Source organism: Girardinichthys multiradiatus, chromosome 10, assembly GCF_021462225.1.
Source record: "Girardinichthys multiradiatus isolate DD_20200921_A chromosome 10, DD_fGirMul_XY1, whole genome shotgun sequence".
Lineage (NCBI taxonomy): Eukaryota > Metazoa > Chordata > Actinopteri > Cyprinodontiformes > Goodeidae > Girardinichthys > Girardinichthys multiradiatus.
The window spans coordinates 3,028,546-3,047,599 of NC_061803.1; the positions used below are offsets into that span (position 1 = coordinate 3,028,546).

At 41.3% G+C, this 19,054-nt stretch overlaps 2 protein-coding genes across 4 annotated transcripts; both read left to right on the plus strand.

Annotated features, from left to right (window-relative positions):
- The first annotated feature begins 1,171 nt into the window (after positions 1-1,171).
- Positions 1,172-8,972, plus strand: stub1 (STIP1 homology and U-Box containing protein 1). Of its 2 annotated transcripts, none has more exons than XM_047377969.1 (8): positions 1,172-1,321; positions 2,045-2,276; positions 3,586-3,784; positions 4,380-4,545; positions 4,644-4,719; positions 4,837-4,893; positions 5,314-5,430; positions 7,308-8,972. In XM_047377969.1, exons 2-8 carry the CDS (start codon positions 2,163-2,165, stop codon positions 7,431-7,433), a joined length of 855 nt encoding a protein of 284 aa, XP_047233925.1. In that variant the 5' UTR covers positions 1,172-1,321; positions 2,045-2,162; the 3' UTR covers positions 7,434-8,972. The 2 variants fall into 2 exon arrangements, with proteins under 2 accessions (XP_047233925.1, XP_047233926.1); XM_047377970.1 differs by having other exon boundaries at positions 1,187-1,302.
- Positions 8,973-15,684: 6,712 nt separating this feature from the next.
- Positions 15,685-18,003, plus strand: crp1 (C-reactive protein 1). Of its 2 annotated transcripts, none has more exons than XM_047377570.1 (3): positions 15,685-15,812; positions 15,919-15,988; positions 16,940-18,003. In XM_047377570.1, exons 1-3 carry the CDS (start codon positions 15,810-15,812, stop codon positions 17,548-17,550), a joined length of 684 nt encoding a protein of 227 aa, XP_047233526.1. In that variant the 5' UTR covers positions 15,685-15,809; the 3' UTR covers positions 17,551-18,003. The 2 variants fall into 2 exon arrangements, with proteins under 2 accessions (XP_047233526.1, XP_047233527.1); XM_047377571.1 differs by having other exon boundaries at positions 16,943-18,003.
- Positions 18,004-19,054: the final 1,051 nt, after the last annotated feature.

Sequence of the window (19,054 nt, forward strand, 5' to 3'; positions counted from 1 at the left end):
AAGGGTGTGTGTGTGGGGGACCAGCAGACCAAACTGGTGGTTATAGGTAAACACAGCTGGGGACACAGCGCTGCTGGACAGCAGAGGACCCCCACCATTCACAGATTTATCTGTGTGTTTGCTCAGGGGATGTCTCCTAATCTTCTCACAGCGGAGCCCTCAACGAGGCGCCGTAGGCTGGGATGAAAGTGACTCTGTCCACAATCACAGTCTTGCTAATTCCTCCATCGTTAAACTTGAAAGATCTTTTTGTTATAAAGGCCCGTCAGAGTTATCTGCAGATCTCTCTGTGGGTGGCATGTATCTGACACAATTTGTGATAAATTTTTGATTATCATCTAATCCCACCAATCCCTGAAGAATGTAATTAACTTTTTCTAATGAGAAATCAGGAATGGCTCTTTGGCATCATTCACAGAATAAATGAATGACATTATTTTCACTGTAATTCTCAATATTATTGGTTTTGTTTCTCTGATGCTTCCTGAGGACTTAAAACGGTCTGCTGACGCCTTATAGATGTTTCCCAAAGGATCCTAATGGATATGTAGCGATTTCAGAGCGCCATCTGCTGGTGATTGCTCAGTGTTGTACTCCTAATTTTAAAATGGTGTCAGTTATAAATGATACCTGATGTATCATCGGGTAAAAATCGAAGTTGGGCTTCTTAAATTATTTATTGTTTTTCTGGTTTCAGCTTGTTTACTGTAGGTGCATTGCTTTCAGAAGCAGGCAAACTTGCAAAATCCATTTGAAATCTATTTGAATAAAATTTTATTTTTTTCTGTTCTCTGATGCAGAGGCAGAGATTTTGTTTCCAATATATTAGATATGAAACAAAATCAAACAAAATGTAATTTTCTTTCTTATTATCTGTTATATGGCGACAAAAAAGGAACAAAAACAAAAATAGTCTCAAATATAATTTTCTTTTTAGTTTTTCCATCTCTGGTTTCCAATGAGAAAACAGTTACCAGATTATACACGAACCATTTTAACCACAAATGCAAACATTTATTTAGACTTTTGTAAGTAAAAACAGACGTCAGTTTATTTTTACTGGTTTCTGGGAAAATCATAAAGTACATATATAATTACAACATATTTTTAGGAGTCCCTTCCCGAAAACACGTTTTAAAACTTCTAACTTCTTTTTTTCACTGCGCGTCTTCTCGGCTTCCGTTGACGTCGCCGAATAGCGTTTGACGTCACTATAACAACAACCTGGGATGACAGCTCGAAGAAAGAAATCTCCAGAATAATATTTTATATGAGCATTTATAAAGCCACCCCCACCTGAATGTAAGATTCACCCTAAAAGGTATGGGCCAGGCCCAGTGGATCATCAGAACAAACTCGATCTTAAACGGACCCAAACGGCAGTAGGCCAACTTAGCGTTAGCTCGTCTCGTCACTGTTTTCTGAGCTTGCTTAGCGGCGTTGTGGTAAAAAACGCCTAAACGCCAGGCTATGGCCTGCTTTTCTACGCTAGACAATGATCCAAACTCATGACCTGGTGCTTAAATTGTGATTAATCTCAGTGTAATTAGAACCGGGTGAGCTAATTCACGCCGAACTCTGGTGTTAACCGATATTATAGCCTAGCTAGCATAGCATAGCAGAGATGTGTTGTCTGCGGTTAACAAAAGTTAGCGGCGATGTCGCTCTGTCTCTCTGTCATGACAACTTCAGCAGCACTGATATTTTAAATGCTAATGCGCAGATGGTTGGTTGCTTTGTACAGCTAGCACAATTTTAACGTTTATACACGTGTAAAGTAACATTAAGAGTTACGGTGGGTGTGTTGCTATTTTCTGACGGCTAGCTAGCTGTGCTGCTCATTTTGTCACCACTGATGTCCGTCATATGAATAGTTAATTCAGACTAGCCTCCTAGCTGTGTTTTCCATCAGCGTGCACAGTCAGCGAATTAAACTAACGCCTTGTGGGTGCTGTCGAGCAGCATTGCACCCAGAGACACGCAATGCAGATGTTTTGCAGCTAATGTTAACTCAGCCACCATTGTGTCTTTTATTTTCCTCCAGTCTGCCAGCGATCCCGGACGGGCAGGACATTCTGAGACCTGTCATCTAGCCAGCCGGAGAGACGGGGAACAGGATTGGGAAGCAGGGCGAGGCGGGCCCCGCGGAGCCGGTGGAGAAGATGGCCGGCAGCCCCGAGAAGAGCTCCACCGCACAGGAGCTGAAGGAGCAGGGGAACCGGCTGTTCCTCTGCCGCAAGTACCAGGAGGCTGCTTCATGCTACAGCAAAGCTATCGTGAGTATGGTTTTCCCTTGGGTGCATTTACGGTGCCTGAAAGATCTCCTTGTACCTTTTTACATTTTGTCACAACACAACCACAAAATCCGATGTGTTTTATGTAATAGACGAGCAAAAAGTAGTGTATTATGGTGAAGTTGAAGGAAAATGACCAAGTCTTGGGGTGTATGTCTCTACCAGCTTTGAGTATCTAGAGGCAGACATTTCTTTGTAAAATAGCACAAGATCGGTCAGATTGCATGGAGAGTACCTGTGAACACAATTTTTCATGTCTTGTTGAAGATTCCCAGTTAGATTTTTGTCTGGGCCATTCTACACCATCACTCCTTTGTACCTCGTACTTCCTGCTGGACAGTGAACCTCCGCCCCAGCCTCAAGTGTTTTGCATCCATTAGCAGGTTTCTTCCAGAACTGCCCTGTTTTTACCTCAAACCTTCTTGCTGTCAGTTTTTAATAGCGTTCCTGTTCCTGCTGAAGAAAAACATTCCCACAGCGTAATGTAGCCACCACCATGTCTTACCATCAGTAAGGTATGTTCAGATGTGACATTATAGATTTTCCACATACACTATATTGCCAAAAGTATTGTGTCCCACCAGCAAATCAATGGATTCCATTGTTCCAACCCTTCCATGGCTGCAGGTGTGTAACGTTTGGTGTGGAGAAACTTGACTGTCCTTCAGAGTCCTGATCTCAACCTTCTTGAAATGAATTAGAGCGGAGGTTGCAGTTCTAGTTTTCCTAACATCTAACAATGCACAAACTACCAAACCTTGTGGAAGATGTTTACAGTGTAGCTAAAGTTGATGAAATGACAACTATCACATACAGTTATGTGCTACTTTAAATTGGTCTGTTACACAAAGTCCCAATGAAATACATAGAGGTTTGTAGCTGTAAAATGAGGTATTATTAAGACTGCACAATATATTGTAAATATATCATCAGATTTTGAGTGTGTGCAATATTTACATCACAACAGATAGAATACAATGATCGTTGGCTAATATATTCTACGTATTCACGCTTTGTATGCTAACATGATATTTAGCCTTGTGGTTGGAGTCTCACTGCACAGATCACCGTGTCCAAGATGCACAACGTCACAGAGAGTGGTGGAAGCAGGACTTATTGCAACTGATAATGTCATCTCAGTATTTATCAATGCTATCATCATAGCATACTAATATCGTGTAGCTCTTGGTAATAATAGTTTGGGAAGACGCTGCTTGTCTGAAAGAGAGTTGGAAAGGATGCTGTAATCTCCAGTAGTGCATTTTCATTGTCTGTTATATTCTCTCCCCAGAACCGCAATCCATCCGTGGCAGTGTACTACACCAACAGGGCCCTCTGCCATGTAAAGCTGCAGCAGTATGACAAGGCTCTGGCAGATTGTAAGCACGCGTTGGAGCTGGACAGTCAGTCAGTTAAGGCTCACTTTTTCCTGGGCCAGTGTCACCTGGAGCTGGAGAACTACGACGAGGCTATTGGCAACCTACAGAAAGGTCAGAAGAAGCTCCTAAAATATGATGAAGTTGTTACAAAGTTTAGTGAATTTTTGCAAAAAGGGCTTTTCTTGTGTTGCATAATTTTGAGCACTGGTTTCCTCTGTTGCGGATTAAATATTTGCATTTCCTGTGGTCTGAGTGTTGAGTACTGTATATAACTATTAAATAAATGCAATATCTCATACTTTGAAGCCTCAGTGTTAGTTAGTTGATTCCTTCATTGAAAGAGAATAGTGTCAATTTTAAGTTTTCATGCATTTCACGAATAGAGAAAAATATTTGATGTTTTTCCCGTATTTGACCAGGATCACTGATCTTAGCCGATCAAAGAAAAATCGACTTATTCTGATCTCTGGCAGATTAATTGGTGCACATCTTGCTTTGAAGGTTTCCTACTTGGTGTCAATTCTCAGCTTCCTTGATCCGTCGTCACTGCATGTAGTGTTTCCTGATCTTTCCTTTTCTCAGTCACATTTATTGGTCCTGTCACAAGCATTATACCAATTTATTTTACATATTAGCTCCAGTATCCTACCTGTACTTATTTACTTCAGGTACTGCAATTAATATTTTAAAATTTTACAATTCACAGCTTATAACCTGGCAAAAGAGCAAAGGCTGAATTTTGGAGATGACATCCCGAGCGCGTTGCGCATTGCCAAGAAAAAACGCTGGAACAGCATTGAGGAGAAGCGCATCAACCAGGAGAATGAGCTTCATGCCTATCTGACTAAACTCATCCTGGCTGAGAAGGAACGGTGGGCCTGGGAAGCAGTGTGGAGCGACTGATTGCTGAAGATAACACGTTATTGCTTTTAGACGGCTGGTGAAACTTTCAAACTTTGTGTTTTTGCAGAGAGCTTGAAGAATACAAAGAGAAACAAGATGACAATCAAAATGGAGGCGACGCTGGAAAGATTGCATCTAAACATGTATGTTTCTTTTCTATTTATTTTGAACATGTTGCTTAAAAAACAATGCGGAAATAAAAACGTCGAGCATTGATGTCTGATTTTCTTCTTCCAAATTTTATGATAATGTGATCTAAGGACAAATATTTAATGGAGATGGAAGAGCTCTTCTCTCAAGTTGATGAGAAAAGAAAAGTGAGTATGGAGAATTGTTTTGGTTCCAGATTGTAAAGCGTTAACAGTAATGATGGGTGCATATAGTCAGATAAAAAACACCAAGCAGCCAAACATACACACAGAATTGAGGGAAACTGTCTTATTGACAACTATTTTCTTTTTATCTAATCAACAGGAAATCACTTCAATAAAACATTATGTATACTTTTGTTACACAAATGGTTTCTATGGAAACTGTTGAGACTTTTTTAGCTAAGTTTCTTGTTTTTTCTTGACTTTCCTGCGAATACTTGTTGTCATTAGGTTATTTGTCTTCTCTTTGTTCTACAGTGGAGGATTTAATAAAACCAATGAGGAACATATATTTTTTTCACATAATCTGTATGTTATCCAAATTTTTCCCACCACATTTCTCTCTTTTCTCTTTTCTTCTACCAGAAGCGAGAGATCCCAGATTATCTTTGTGGGAAAATCAGTTTTGAATTGATGCGGGAGCCCTGCATCACACCTAGCGGCATCACCTATGACCGCAAGGATATCGAGGAGCATTTGCAGGTAAAAGCATTGTTTTCTCCGGTGCTACAGAGTGTAGAATAACACTACTCTCCCCTAACTGCTAGGAGCTGTTAGTCAGCTGTGTATCATCACCGACAGAAGGTCACTGAATAAACCATTCCCCTTAGTCTGCTGTTTGTCTCTTACAACACAAAATTAATGTAAAAAGAGTATGAATCTATTGGCCTTACAACAATCAAACCCTTCTTCCTGCATGTTTTCCCTGGTTATTTAAACGATTTATCTCTGGGGATGACCTCTAAGTCTATAAGGTCGGAAGGAGTCCGTGCCATCATCCTAATCTTTAACTCTCATCCACAGACTTTCTAATAGATTCAAGTGACTGGGCTGCTCTAAAATGTTATTGTTACTTCCAGTCAGAAGAAACATGTTGGTTAATGAAATAATCTGCAGGTAACACCAAGTAGCCTTTCTGTTGACATTGTCTCTCCAAGTTAAATCTTATTGACATAACCTTTATTGTTCTTGCTGTGCAGCACGACATGTTTGTAATAAAGCGCTATATAAATCAGGATGGCACGATAATAGAAAATCTCGCAAAGGCAATAATATTGGTAAATATTGCGTTGACGATATCAGTGATATCAGTTATGATATTTGCCTGTTTTCTTCTTTCCTCTTCTCCTCACCTGTGCTTCCATCAGTCTGTGACCTTTAGCCTTTTGATCAATGTTATTGGTGTCCGGTGTGAGCATCTGCTGCTGTGAGACTTTGTCCAACTGGCTAAATATTATATTAGCATGAAAACACAAGTTCATAGAACTTGGAATACATTAGCCAGCAATGAAAGCACTCCAAACAGTCCTTTGCTGCAGAGATCCACAGCTGAGTTGGGAAAATCTGTGGACAGGACAACTAGTCGTGCATTCCACAAATCTGGCCTTCATGCTAGAGTGACAAGAAGTTTGTCATTGTTTGCGGTTTACAACAAGCCATGTAGGGGGCACAACGAACATGGAGAGCAAGGCGCTCTGTTAACATGAGCACTGAATTTAACTATTTAGCCTACATACCAATTGCAGTTTGTGGTAGATGAATGTTACCGCGACCTCACTTTGAATACACGACTCCAACCAATAAGCATGGTAGTGGCAGCATTATGCTGTGGAGATCCTTTTCAGGAGGTTGAACCATGAAGCTGGTCAGAGTTGATGGGAAAATGAATGGAGCTGTATGCAGGGTAATCCTGGATGAAAACCTGTTAGAGGCGGCAGAAGATCTAAGACTGGGGCTGAGGTTCACCTTCCAGCAAGATAACAGCCTTAAACATACGCCCAGGCCTACAGTGGGATGGTTTACATCTAAACTAATCCATGTGTTAGAATGGTGTAGTCAAAGCCCAGACCTAAACCCAGTTGGGAATCTGTGGCAAGACCCAGAATTTGTAGTCCACTTTCTGGATCCAAGCTGACTCAGTTTGAGCTATTTTAGTTTCAATGCCACATTTTTAATATTTCTAATTTGTAAACAGATTCGGAGCCCATGCATGATTTTCCTTCTGCCTCACAATGATGCTTTACTTTGTGGCAGCCTGCCACAGAAAATCCCACTGACTTTCATTAATGCTTTAATTGGACTGTGACAAAATGTTGAAAGGTTCCAGAGGTATGAACACTTCTGCAAAGTACTTTATCTGTGCATCAGACAAGTAAAGTAACCGTAAATAACAGTGCTGCTATGCTGCTGCTGTAGCAACCTGTGATTATTAAATCAGAATAAATGCCAGATGTAAAGATGAAGTATTGAGTTACCCAGAAGATTTAGGTGTTTTGTCATCCTATAATATATTCTCTTAATGTAATGCAAATATATTTACCCCGCAAATACAATGAATTGCTCATTTTTTGTCTGTGCAGCGGGTAGGTCACTTTGACCCAGTCACACGGAGTCCCCTGACCCAGGATCAGCTGATCCCCAACCTAGCGATGAAAGAAGTGATCGACGCCTTCATCCAGGAGAACGGTTGGGTGGAGGACTACTGAAGAGACAAGCTTGTATTCCCAATCAGTACAACGCACAGAGCCTGGACAAGACAAGACTGTAGAGAGCAGATCACTCCTTGCGTGGATTCGGACCTTAGAGAAGCAGAAAAAGCCACACTGTGGACTACCAAACGGGAGCCAAGCACCTCGGCCTGCCTCTTCTCCCCTACCTTTTTGTTTTGTTGTTTTTGTGCAGTTAAACTTCCCGCTCTGAGGCTCGGTGTTAATGGCCTGCTGCTCCCTTCAAGACCCCGTTCACTCTAATATTCTCTTCATCCTTCTCTCTGCCATGCTGTTTTGGGTCTGTCTGTTCTCAGATAGAAACTGTGCTCTCAGGTGCACTCTGCTGTGGTTTCTTTCTCGGTGTCGCTCTTTCTCTGAGCCACAGTTTTCTGAAAGCATCACAGTCCAGTGTTTCTCCAATATAAATATGGAGCAAAGAAACAGACATCTTTGTGTCAGGATCTGTGAAGACCTTGGCCTTTCATTTGTTGTCTAATCTAAGTATATTTTTCTCATTTTTCATCGCAGTGGTCTCTAAAATGCCAAAAACCTGTTGTCAATAAGATTTACTTGATAGTTCAGGAGTTTTCTAAGATTCTAGAAGGAAAAGGGAGCAAGCACCCCTTTCTTCCTGCTGGTGGCGCCTCATACATACCTGTCCCCATCACCTTACTGTACAACCTTGAGTAGATCTCTTTTCCTTTGCATATCAATCACACCCTGATGCAGACTATTGAGGTAAGTTGAATGTATGGATAATATGTCTTTAGGTTAAGGGTCAAACCTCATTGTTTGGAGACATGTTTTTTAACAGAACAGTTAAAGGCTTCAGGAAAAACCTTGAACTGGGAACAGAAAATAAATTGCTGCATTTAAAATTAAAAAAGAACAATTTCACATTGCTGGATATGAATACTGAATGCTTAAATGTTTAAACTTGAGAGATGAGAGACATTGGCTGATTTGGCTGTTGCTGAAGTCTGAATTCTTCCCAGATGATGTTTCTGGATGATAACTACTGCTGCCTGGAATGAAAGTGGACGCTCGCATCAAGCATGAAGTACATTTTCTTCTCCTTTCCCAAAAGCCTGAAGATCGAATGGTTGAATTTAGCAGATTTTGACAAATTGTTGCCCTGTCACAAGGATCTGAGGTTCAGTTGCATCACTGCCCCAGCATCTGCCATCTAACAACATGCTGGAAGAGTTAGTACCATCTGTATCCGTACCTCAGTCCAAGTGTTTGCATGCTGGATTCCCAGCATTTCCTGTAATAAAAGGAGTTTTCAATCTAGTGTTTAGTAGTTTACAGCTGAATGTGTCTGTGGTGACTTAGGCCTGGTGGTTGTGCTGGGGTGCAGGCTTTGTACATAATTTGCTGCCGTTAATCAGATTTTATTTCGCGACAGGTTAGGGTTCTGTTTTTCTTTTTGTCTGGAAAAATCCTAGAGCCTAATAAACTGTATTAAATGTAGATATGTTGATAACATGAATGCCTGGTTCTGTTTTCATTTTGTCCCTATTAAATCATTACCTTAGAGGTTGTGTGTTGTAGTGTTTGACCTCTGACCTCCTAACATAAACACTGCAGTGAATGCTCGTCAGATACAAGCTGTCCTTTTAAATGTTGAGTTTCAGCTGTGGCGAAGGGCTTCATACCTAACCCAAAATGTTTGAGTAGAAGGAAACTGGACTTCCCTTGTTTCTTGTAGACGTTTCACCTCTGATCCAAAGGGCTTCCTCAGTTCTCAACATGGTTGGAAGTATCAGGCCGTTATAGTGACTAATGAGGCAACTGGGACACCAGAGTCACTGGTACTACCCTCTGTTCAATGTCTGACAATCCAAACATGTCCCTAAAGATGCAACATGAGTTGTTACGGTCACATGTCCCAAGGTGTGAACTGCTGGAAAACTGCCAGGGCAGATGAGTCAGAGCTGCAGGGCAGATGTAAGAAAGATCAAATGTTAGACCACCTTAGTTTGCTCTTCTGTGTTGGGCAGATCAGGTGAAACTCAACGGGTCAAGAATTAGAAGTTCATTTACATCTCAAGGACAAGGGACAGTTGTTTAAAGACAGCAATGCACATATTTCGAGCAACAAGTGGTTTAAAAGAGGAGTGAAAGAAGTCTGTTACAATAAAAAAAAAAACCAACACTAAACTTGCTCTGCATCCTTGACTCGTCTCCCCAGATGGATTTTTGGGAGGGGAAACTTCTTCAAGAAACTAGAAGGTCCAGTTGCCTTCTACTTCAGTACCTTTTATTTGAGCAAGAATGAAGTGGAGAAATTATTTAACGTCTATTTAACTAATGGAGTTCCAGTAATGTGTTTTTCTGTTTGCGATTCATGTAAAATAATGTGATTACACACATTACACATTAAGGAAGCAACAGGGTCCATATGAAACAGGAAAATGGTGGTAATGACTAAAAATGAACAAGCAATTTGTCATTTAAAATGGAAATACATGTTGCCGCTGGTTGCCCCCCTATACAGGAAAGTTTTAAGGCTAGGCTTAAAACTTTCCTTTTTGATAAAGTTTATAGTTAGAGTGGCTTAGTTTATCAGGGAGGGAACCTTCCTCCCTGTTAGATGGAGTAAGGGGGAGTCAGGTTTAGCCTAAACCGGCTTAGTTATGGTTGAGGTGCAAACACACCCTCCATTTCTGCTACATGTATGAACCCTTCTCTTTTCCAATGATTATAATCAATCTGACAGAGAGAGGTATCCCAATCATTGTGGTTTTTAGTATAACAATGACCATCAGTGGGACCCTTTGTGAGGTGCCTTGAGACGACATTGTTGTAAATAAGCGCCGTTTAACTAAATACAGGTCCTTCTCAAAATATTAGCATATTGTGATAAAATGCATTATTTTCCATAATGTAATGATGAAAATTTAACATTCATATATTTTAGATTCATTGCACACTAACTGAAATATTTCAGGTCTTTTATTGTCTTAATACGGATGATTTTGGCATACAGCTCATGAAAACCCAAAATTCCTATCTCACAAAATTAGCATATCATTAAAAGGGTCTCTAAACGAGCTATGAACCTAATCATCTGAATCAACGAGTTAACTCTAAACACCTGCAAAAGATTCCTGAGGCCTTTAAAACTCCCAGCCTGGTTCATCACTCAAAACCCCAATCATGGGTAAGACTGCTGACCTGACTGCTGTCCAGAAGGCCACTATTGACACCCTCAAGCAAGAGGGTAAGACACAGAAAGAAATTTCTGAACGAATAGGCTGTTCCCAGAGTGCTGTATCAAGGCACCTCAGTGGGAAGTCTGTGGGAAGGAAAAAGTGTGGCAGAAAACGCACAACGAGAAGAGGTGACCGGACCCTGAGGAAGATTGTGGAGAAGGGCCGATTCCAGACCTTGGGGGACCTGCGGAAGCAGTGGACTGAGTCTGGAGTAGAAACATCCAGAGCCACCGTGCACAGGCGTGTGCAGGAAATGGGCTACAGGTGCCGCATTCCCCAGGTCAAGCCCCTTTTGAACCAGAAACAGCAGCAGAAGTGCCTGACCTGGGCTACAGAGAAGCAGCACTGGACTGTTGCTCAGTGGTCCAAAGTACTTTTTTCGGATGAAAGCAAATTCTGCATGTCATTCAGAAATCAAGGTGCCAGAGTCTGGAGGAAGACTGGGGAGAAGGAAATGCCAAAATGCCAGAAGTCCAGTGTCAAGTACCCACAGTCAGTGATGGTCTGGGGTGCCGTGTCAGCTGCTGGTGTTGGTCCACTGTGTTTTATCAAGGGCAGGGTCAATGCAGCTAGCTATCAGGAGATTTTGGAGCATTTCATGCTTCCATCTGCTGAAAAGCTTTATGGAGATGAAGATTTCATTTTTCAGCACGACCTGGCACCTGCTCACAGTGCCAAAACCACTGGTAAATGGTTTACTGACCATGGTATCACTGTGCTCAATTGGCCTGCCAACTCTCCTGACCTGAACCCCATAGAGAATCTGTGGGATATTGTGAAGAGAACGTTGAGAGACTCAAGACCCAACACTCTGGATGAGCTAAAGGCCGCTATCGAAGCATCCTGGGCCTCCATAAGACCTCAGCAGTGCCACAGGCTGATTGCCTCCATGCCACGCCGCATTGAAGCAGTCATTTCTGCAAAAGGATTCCTGACCAAGTATTGAGTGCATAACTGTACATGATTATTTGAAGGTTGACGTTTTTTGTATTAAAAACACTTTTCTTTTATTGGTCGGATGAAATATGCTAATTTTGTGAGATAGGAATTTTGGGTTTTCATGAGCTGTATGCCAAAATCATCCGTATTAAGACAATAAAAGACCTGAAATATTTCAGTTAGTGTGCAATGAATCTAAAATATATGAATGTTAAATTTTCATCATTACATTATGGAAAATAATGAACTTTATCACAATATGCTAATATTTTGAGAAGGACCTGTAATCTGAACTGAAACTTTCTGTGTAGTTATGCTGCTATAGGCTTAGGCTGCTGGAGGACATAATGACCACTTTCACCCTCTTCGCTACATTCTCACACTACTCTCCAATTTTGCATTATTTGCTGTTATTTCAGCTTTTAACTTTATGTTCTCTCTCTTTTCTCTTCCTAGAAGCTACACCTGGCCTGACTCTGTGTCTACCTGTGACACCTTTCTGGAGAGGGGAATCGTCCAAGCTTCTGCTGGCAACAACTTAATGCTCACCTTCTACCGATGATCCACATAGCCCTGTCTTTTAGTGTTTAACCCTTTCTCTCTCCTAGACATGGAAAATGACTGAGCTTCTACTGTGACTAATTATATGTGGTCTCTTTCAGACTCTAACCTTGAAAACTGGCTGAGAGTTTATCTGTTCTTTCTTTCAAGATGAAACGACTAAAGGAGCTACATCCATTAACATTTACTTTTCCTTCCCATAGAAAGTACTCCTGGATCAGTGCTTCTTTGTTCTCTTTGTGTCTCTGCTCTGTTCTCTCAAACCCCCAGTCGGTCGTGGCAGATGGCCGCTCACACTGAGCCTGGTTCTGGTTCTGCTGGAGGTTTCTTCCTGTTAAAAGGGAGTTTTTCCTCTCCACTGTCGCTACATGCATGCTCAGTATGAGGGATTGCTGCAAAGTCAACGCCAGTGACTTCACTGTCTCTACATGCTCATCCTGGAGGAGTGAATGCTGCAAGTCACTGACTGGATGCAATCTGCTGGGTTTCCTTAGACAGAAAAACTTTTTATCCAATTTGAATAAATAACTGAATCTGACTGAACTGTTCAATGATTAGGATTAATTGGAATGTATGAACATGACTGTTGTGAAGAGCCTTGAGACAACATGTGTTGTGAATTGGCGAATATATAAATAAAACTGAATTGAATACAGATTTCTATTGTTATTGCTTTTTTCCACACAGTCATGTATATTGAATGTGGTAGGAAGTCGGAGTACCCAGTGAGAACCTGCGCATGCATGGAGAAAACATGCAAACTCTGTGCAGAAAGGAGTCAAACCCAGGACCTTCTTGCTGCAAGGCAACAGTGCTACCAACTGTGCCACCGTGCAGCCCAGTTGTAGATTCAAGAAATCATCTAAACAGAACCTGTCCTACAACATGAAGTAGGCTTTGAGATCTCAAAAAACAACACAGCATCTTCAACAACAGATTAGAAACAAGTCTTGACTTGTTGGGGTTAGAAGGGGTTTTGGCCTTAAGAGCGGCTGCAGTGGTGAACCTTCTCAGGAGTGATCAGGCTACCAACGTTCCTCCGAGGCCACAAAGACGACTCATCCAGGAGGTCACAAAATAGCCTTCCTGTTGGAGAAAAACTAACACAGCATCGTCATAGCAACAGCCAATAAGGTGTTGGTTTTGATCTCCTGCTTTTCTTCTGCAGGACCTGGAAGACTTGGTGTAATTCTCTGAACCGTGAACTCTGCTCTAGTAGAAAATCCTGAAGAAATCCTGAAAAATCTCCAGCTATCAGTTGTGACCTTGGGTTTTCAGTTGGACCATGATCCGAAGCACACCATTAAGTCCACCTTTGAATCACTCAAACAAACAAAATGAAGAATTTGGAGTGGCCTAGTGAAAGTCCAAGCTCTTATTGATATGCCATGGCTTGACATGAAACAGGTAATTAATGTTTGTAAGGTAAGGTAAGGTAAGGTAAGTTTATTTATACAGCGGTTTTCAGCAACGAGACTCAAAGCGCTGTACATAGAATTACAATACAATCACAAAGCAAATAAACACAGATACAGACACAGAAAAACAAATCAAATGATAAAATCAAACAACAGAGGTAATTTAAAAAAGTAAAAGAAAATAAAGAGAATAGAATGATGGATAAGAAAATGAAAGGAAAACTGGACTGAAAACGCAACTAATAATGTTTAGATGGCCCAGTCAAAGGCCGCTCTAAACAAAAAAGTTTTTAATCTTGATTTAAAGCAACTTAGGGTTTCGGCCCTTTTCCAGTTTTCTGGCAGTTTATTCCAGATTAGTGGAGCATAAGAACTAAAAGCTGCTTCTCCATGTTTGGTTCTGGTTCTGATTCTGCAGAGTAGATTTGAGCCAGAAGACCTGAGAGGTCTGGGTGGTTGATCCACTGACAACAAGTCTGTAATGTATTTTGGTGCTAAGCCATTCAGTGATTTATAGACTAACAGAAGTATTTTAAAGTCTATTCTCTGAGCTACAGGGAGCCAGTGTAGGGACTTTAGAACCGGGCCGATGTGCTCCACTTTCTTAGTTCTAGTGAGGACGCAGGCAGCAGCGTTCTGGATCAACTGCAGCTGTCTGATCCACTTTTTAGGCAGACCTGTGAAGACACCGTTGCAGTAATCAATTCTACTAAAGATGAACGCATGAATTAGTTTTTCAAGGTCCTGCTGAGACATTAGTCCTTTAATCCTGGAGATGTTTTTAGGTGATAGAAGGCCGACCTTGTTACTGTCTTTATGTTCCTCTGAAGGTTCAGGTCTGAGTCCATCACTACACCCAGGTTTCCAGCCTGACTGGTGGTTTCTAGCTGTATTAACTGAAGCTGTGTGCTAACTTTTAAACGCTCTTCCTTTGGTCCAAAGATTATTACTTCAGTTTTGTTTTGATTCAGCTGAAGAAAATTTTGGCCCATCCATGCATTGATTTCTTCTAAGCATTTACCCAGCGCTTGAATGGGTTCATGGTCACCTGGTGACATCGTAACGTATAGCTGTGTGTCGTCTGCATAGTTATGATAACTTACGTTGTTGTTTATTAAAATCTGAGTTAGGGGGAGCATGTAGATATTGAATAGAAGGGGCCCTACGATGGACCCTTGGGGAACGCCACATGTGATTTTTGTGTCTCTGATGTAAAGTTACCTACTGACACAAAAAAGTCCCTGTCCTTCAAGTAGGATTTAAACCAGTTGAGTGCTGTACCAGAAAGGCCGACCCAGTTTTCCAGGTACTCTAATAAAATGGAGTGATCAACAGTGTCGAATGCTACACTAAGGTCCAATAATACCAGCACTGTGGTTCTTCCACAGTCTGCATTTATACGGATGTTATTGAACACCTTGACAAGAGCCGTCTCTGTACTGTGGTGAGCAGGAAGCCTGACTGGAAGACATCGAAGCGGTTGGTTGTTGTTAGGAAGTTGTTTAACTGCTGAAACACAGATTTTTCAATAATCTTACTGATGAAGGGGAGGTTTGATATAGGCCTGTAGTTCTGTAGTAGCAGCTTGTCCTTGTTTGTAAAAAAATACTTTTGACTTCTGCTTGAGTAAAAGCATTTTGAAGTAATACTACTCTTATTTAAGTACAATTGTTGGTTACTCTACCCACCTCTGGTAGTGACACACAGACAGGGAACTGTAAACAGTTTTACTGACAACACAGCAAAGTGTTTTGTTTGCATTAATAAAAGTATTTATTTCCGATGGGCAAGAATATTGAGTAAAACTGAGGACGTATCAAACTGAAAAGATTTCTTGATCTGCAACTCGTGCATCTTTGAAAATACATTTCTTTTATTTCTTTAATATTTCTTCTGGTCTGTAACGTTTCAAAGCAAGAAACTAATTCACCTGAGACATGCTGGAATGAAGTTGTTTTTCCTCTTTTATCCTGATGAAATCCTGATCAGCGGATGGATGTAAGGGCCAGAGGTACATTACAGGTCTTTTCAAAACGTCTGAAAACACCCATCCTTCATGGTACATGTGCGGATAAAATGATGTGAGCCTCAGTCACATGGACCACACACACCGAGCCTATTGTCAGAACGTCTCTCCAGGAGGTTACATCATAATCTGTACCAGGAGGGAAGAGGACTGGGTTCCTCTTACTGATGAGTGGGACAGACTGAGCTGCTGGAGAACAAACTGCTTCAAAATGGTAAAAATAATTTTTCTTTCTTAGTGAACTCGGTGGCTACTAATATAATGTTTAGTTATAGATGAGTTTTCAGTTGCTAATCTGGATGACCTGTGTGTCTTTGCAGGGCATCAACACTGTGATGATCATGGCGGTTCTGCTTGGTGTCTCTTTGACTCCTTCCTTAACCACACAAGGTAAACATTTTTAATACTGTTATTGGTGGAATGGTTCTTTATGTGTGGGCAGAAATGTATCTCCGGAGGTCATCAGATAAATCCAACATCCTTAAAATGAAGGAAATTCTGGCGTTGGAAATAAATGTAATGAACAGATAAAAGTTAAGGGGCTTAATGATGACATTTAGAAGATTTTTCTCCAAACAGCAGAATTTGTTAACTCAATATTTGTAACAGTATCCTTATTATTATTATTTATCCCTTAAATATAGGTTGCATAGAGGATCACTCGTCTGTATAATCAGCTTTCGACTCAGTCTTTGCCTTAAAACCACGCCAAGTATTTTTCTTATGATGTTGCCTTGGAAACATCCAGTAAAAAAAAAACACAGTGTTTGTTTCATTAATTTGGTCTCAATGCCACATAAAACACTGGACAGAACTAAAACCAATTCTCCGAATGGGAAAATACAAACGGTGTGTAAAATGTTAACATTCATTCACCCGGTATGACACTGTTTGAACTCTAGGGGGCACTTGTTAAGTATCTAGTGGTGTTTAGTGTGTAGTGTTGCCTGGTCGCGTATTAAATGGTTACTATGAAACTATCAAGGGTTCAGAGGCTTCTATGGAAAGCCAAAGACTAGTAAGGAAGAATTATGCCTGATATCATGGAGATACACAATAAATACACAAACAACTTGCTATAACCAACGTTTTACATGGCCATGCTTTACTGTTGCCTCCCACTAAAACTGAAACCACTGTGTGGTTCATTGTTGCATTAGTTTGGTGTGGATTGCTTTAGTGCAGAGTCATTTGAGTGACAAATATTTGTACCATCACACCACCAGTTTATATCCACCTGGTTATAAACCTAAATGTGAACCTCATTAGAAATGCTTAGAAGTATTGTGTAAACTCCATGAGAACCTTATTGAATTGAAGTTTTGGTTTCATGAACTCCAGCAGGCCTGAGTGAGAAAGTCCTGGTCTTCCCCTATGAGACGGACTTCAGCTTCGTGGCCCTGATCCCCCAGAAGGAGATGGGTCTCAGAGCCTTCACCCTCTGCATGCGTGTGGCCACCGAGCTGCCGGAGGAGCGGCAGATCATCCTGTTTGCCTACCGCACGGCTGACTACGACGAACTCAACGTGTGGCGTGAAAAAGACGGCCGCGTCTCCTTCTACCTGAGTGGCGACGGTGTCTTCTTCCACCTACCGCCACTCAGCACCTTCCGCAGCAGCCTCTGCCTCACTTGGGAGTCTCGTACGGGTCTCACTGCCTTCTGGGTGGAAGGCAAACGCAGCACCTACCAGGTCTACAAGCCGGGTCACAGCATCCGTCCGAAGGGCACCATCCTATTGGGCCAGGACCCGGACAAACACCTGGGAGGACTGGAGGCCACACAGAGCTTTGTTGGGGAGATGACTGACGTGAACATGTGGGACTTTGTGCTTTCCAGGAGCATGATCCAAGCCTGGCACTACGGGCATAAAGTCCCCAAGGGAAACATCTTCGACTGGGGCACCATTGAGTATGAGCTGAGTGGGAACGTGTTGGTGGTGGATGATGACTGACTTGATGTGTTGGTTCATGCAGACAGAGGTCAGGCTGTGGAGGTGAGTTTGGGACTGGTACTGCTGTTCACAAGTCTTTCTTAAACTTACAGCTATTCTTCTGTGCAGCCCTTCAGACTCTGTTTCCTGTAAAATCTCCAAATATTATTTGTGTTTTTGTGGTCCTCCATCTTGGCTCAATGCACTCATACATCTGACCTTTTTCTACAGCACAAATAGCAAAACACTACTACTGAAGTTCCACTAACACCTTCAAATTCAAAGTTCTAATTTTTGCCTTTTCATTTTTAAATCTCAAAGTTGGTGATTTATTTCCATATAAAACTATGTAACAGGGGGCTGCATGGTGGTGCAGTTGGTAGCACTGTTGCCTTGCAGCTAGAAGGTCCTGGGTTCAATTCCCAGCCTGGGGTCTTTCTGCATGGAGTTTGCATGTTCTCCCTGTGCATGCATGGGTTCTCACCAGGTACTCCGGCTTCCTCCCTCAGTCCAAATAAATGCCTGTTAGGTTAATTGGTCTCTCTAAATTGCCCTTAGGTGTATGAATGTGTGTGGTTGTTTGTGTGTTGCCCTGCAATGGACTGGCGACCTGTCCAGGGTGAACCTGCCTCTTGCCCATAGACTGCTGGAGATAGGCACCAGCTCCCCCACGACCCACTATGGAATAAGTGGTAGAAAATGACTGACTGACAATGTAACAGTTTTTTAACCTTTGGTCAAATTTTCTGCTAAAAATATGACAAAAACATTTTACTACTTTTTGGACTAAAGTAAGTTGTGAAACATTTTGAACTATTAATAGTGTCAGTTGTTGATGTTGATTTTTCTAAGACTAAATATGTTTTTGGTTAAAAAGAGAGAAAGGACCTGCCTGCAAAGGTTTAGACTTTCAGAGGTAATTGAGCCGCAGCTTATTGAGATTTTCCAGGATCAGGTCAAACTCCAACAGACAGATATTTTGTCTCAAAAGAGATTTAAAAAATTTTTTTTTATTAAAACTCCAGTTTGTCCAAAAATTGGATCTGGTCTCATACACATATTGGTAAAACATACATAAATGCACACATAAAGGTAAAGCTGTGCATCACCACATGAATCATCCTGATTCAGAGGATGATGCAAAGAAGGATCAGTGCATGTTTATAGAGTCTAGAAAGGAAGAACTGAACAGCAAGGTTTACACAGCCCTGTTATATATCCTGCACAATTCAACTGAAAACCGGAAACAATCTGTTTGGTGAAAATATACAGAAAAACTGCAATAACCTGGTTAGTCTGAGGCCAACTGGGTCCTTTCAGGTATCATGGTTTAATCAGTCAACTGGTTCAAACAGGAATCCGAACCAAAGTGAGTATAAGAGTGTTCAGATAATAATATACAGCTAATTTAAATGACATGTGAGAGTTTAGCATTTTTATCACCATTTATGTCCGTTATTCATTAAAATACTTAACCACAATGTAAAAAGCAGCTTGAGGGGTTTGTAGGAAATGGAAGTATTGA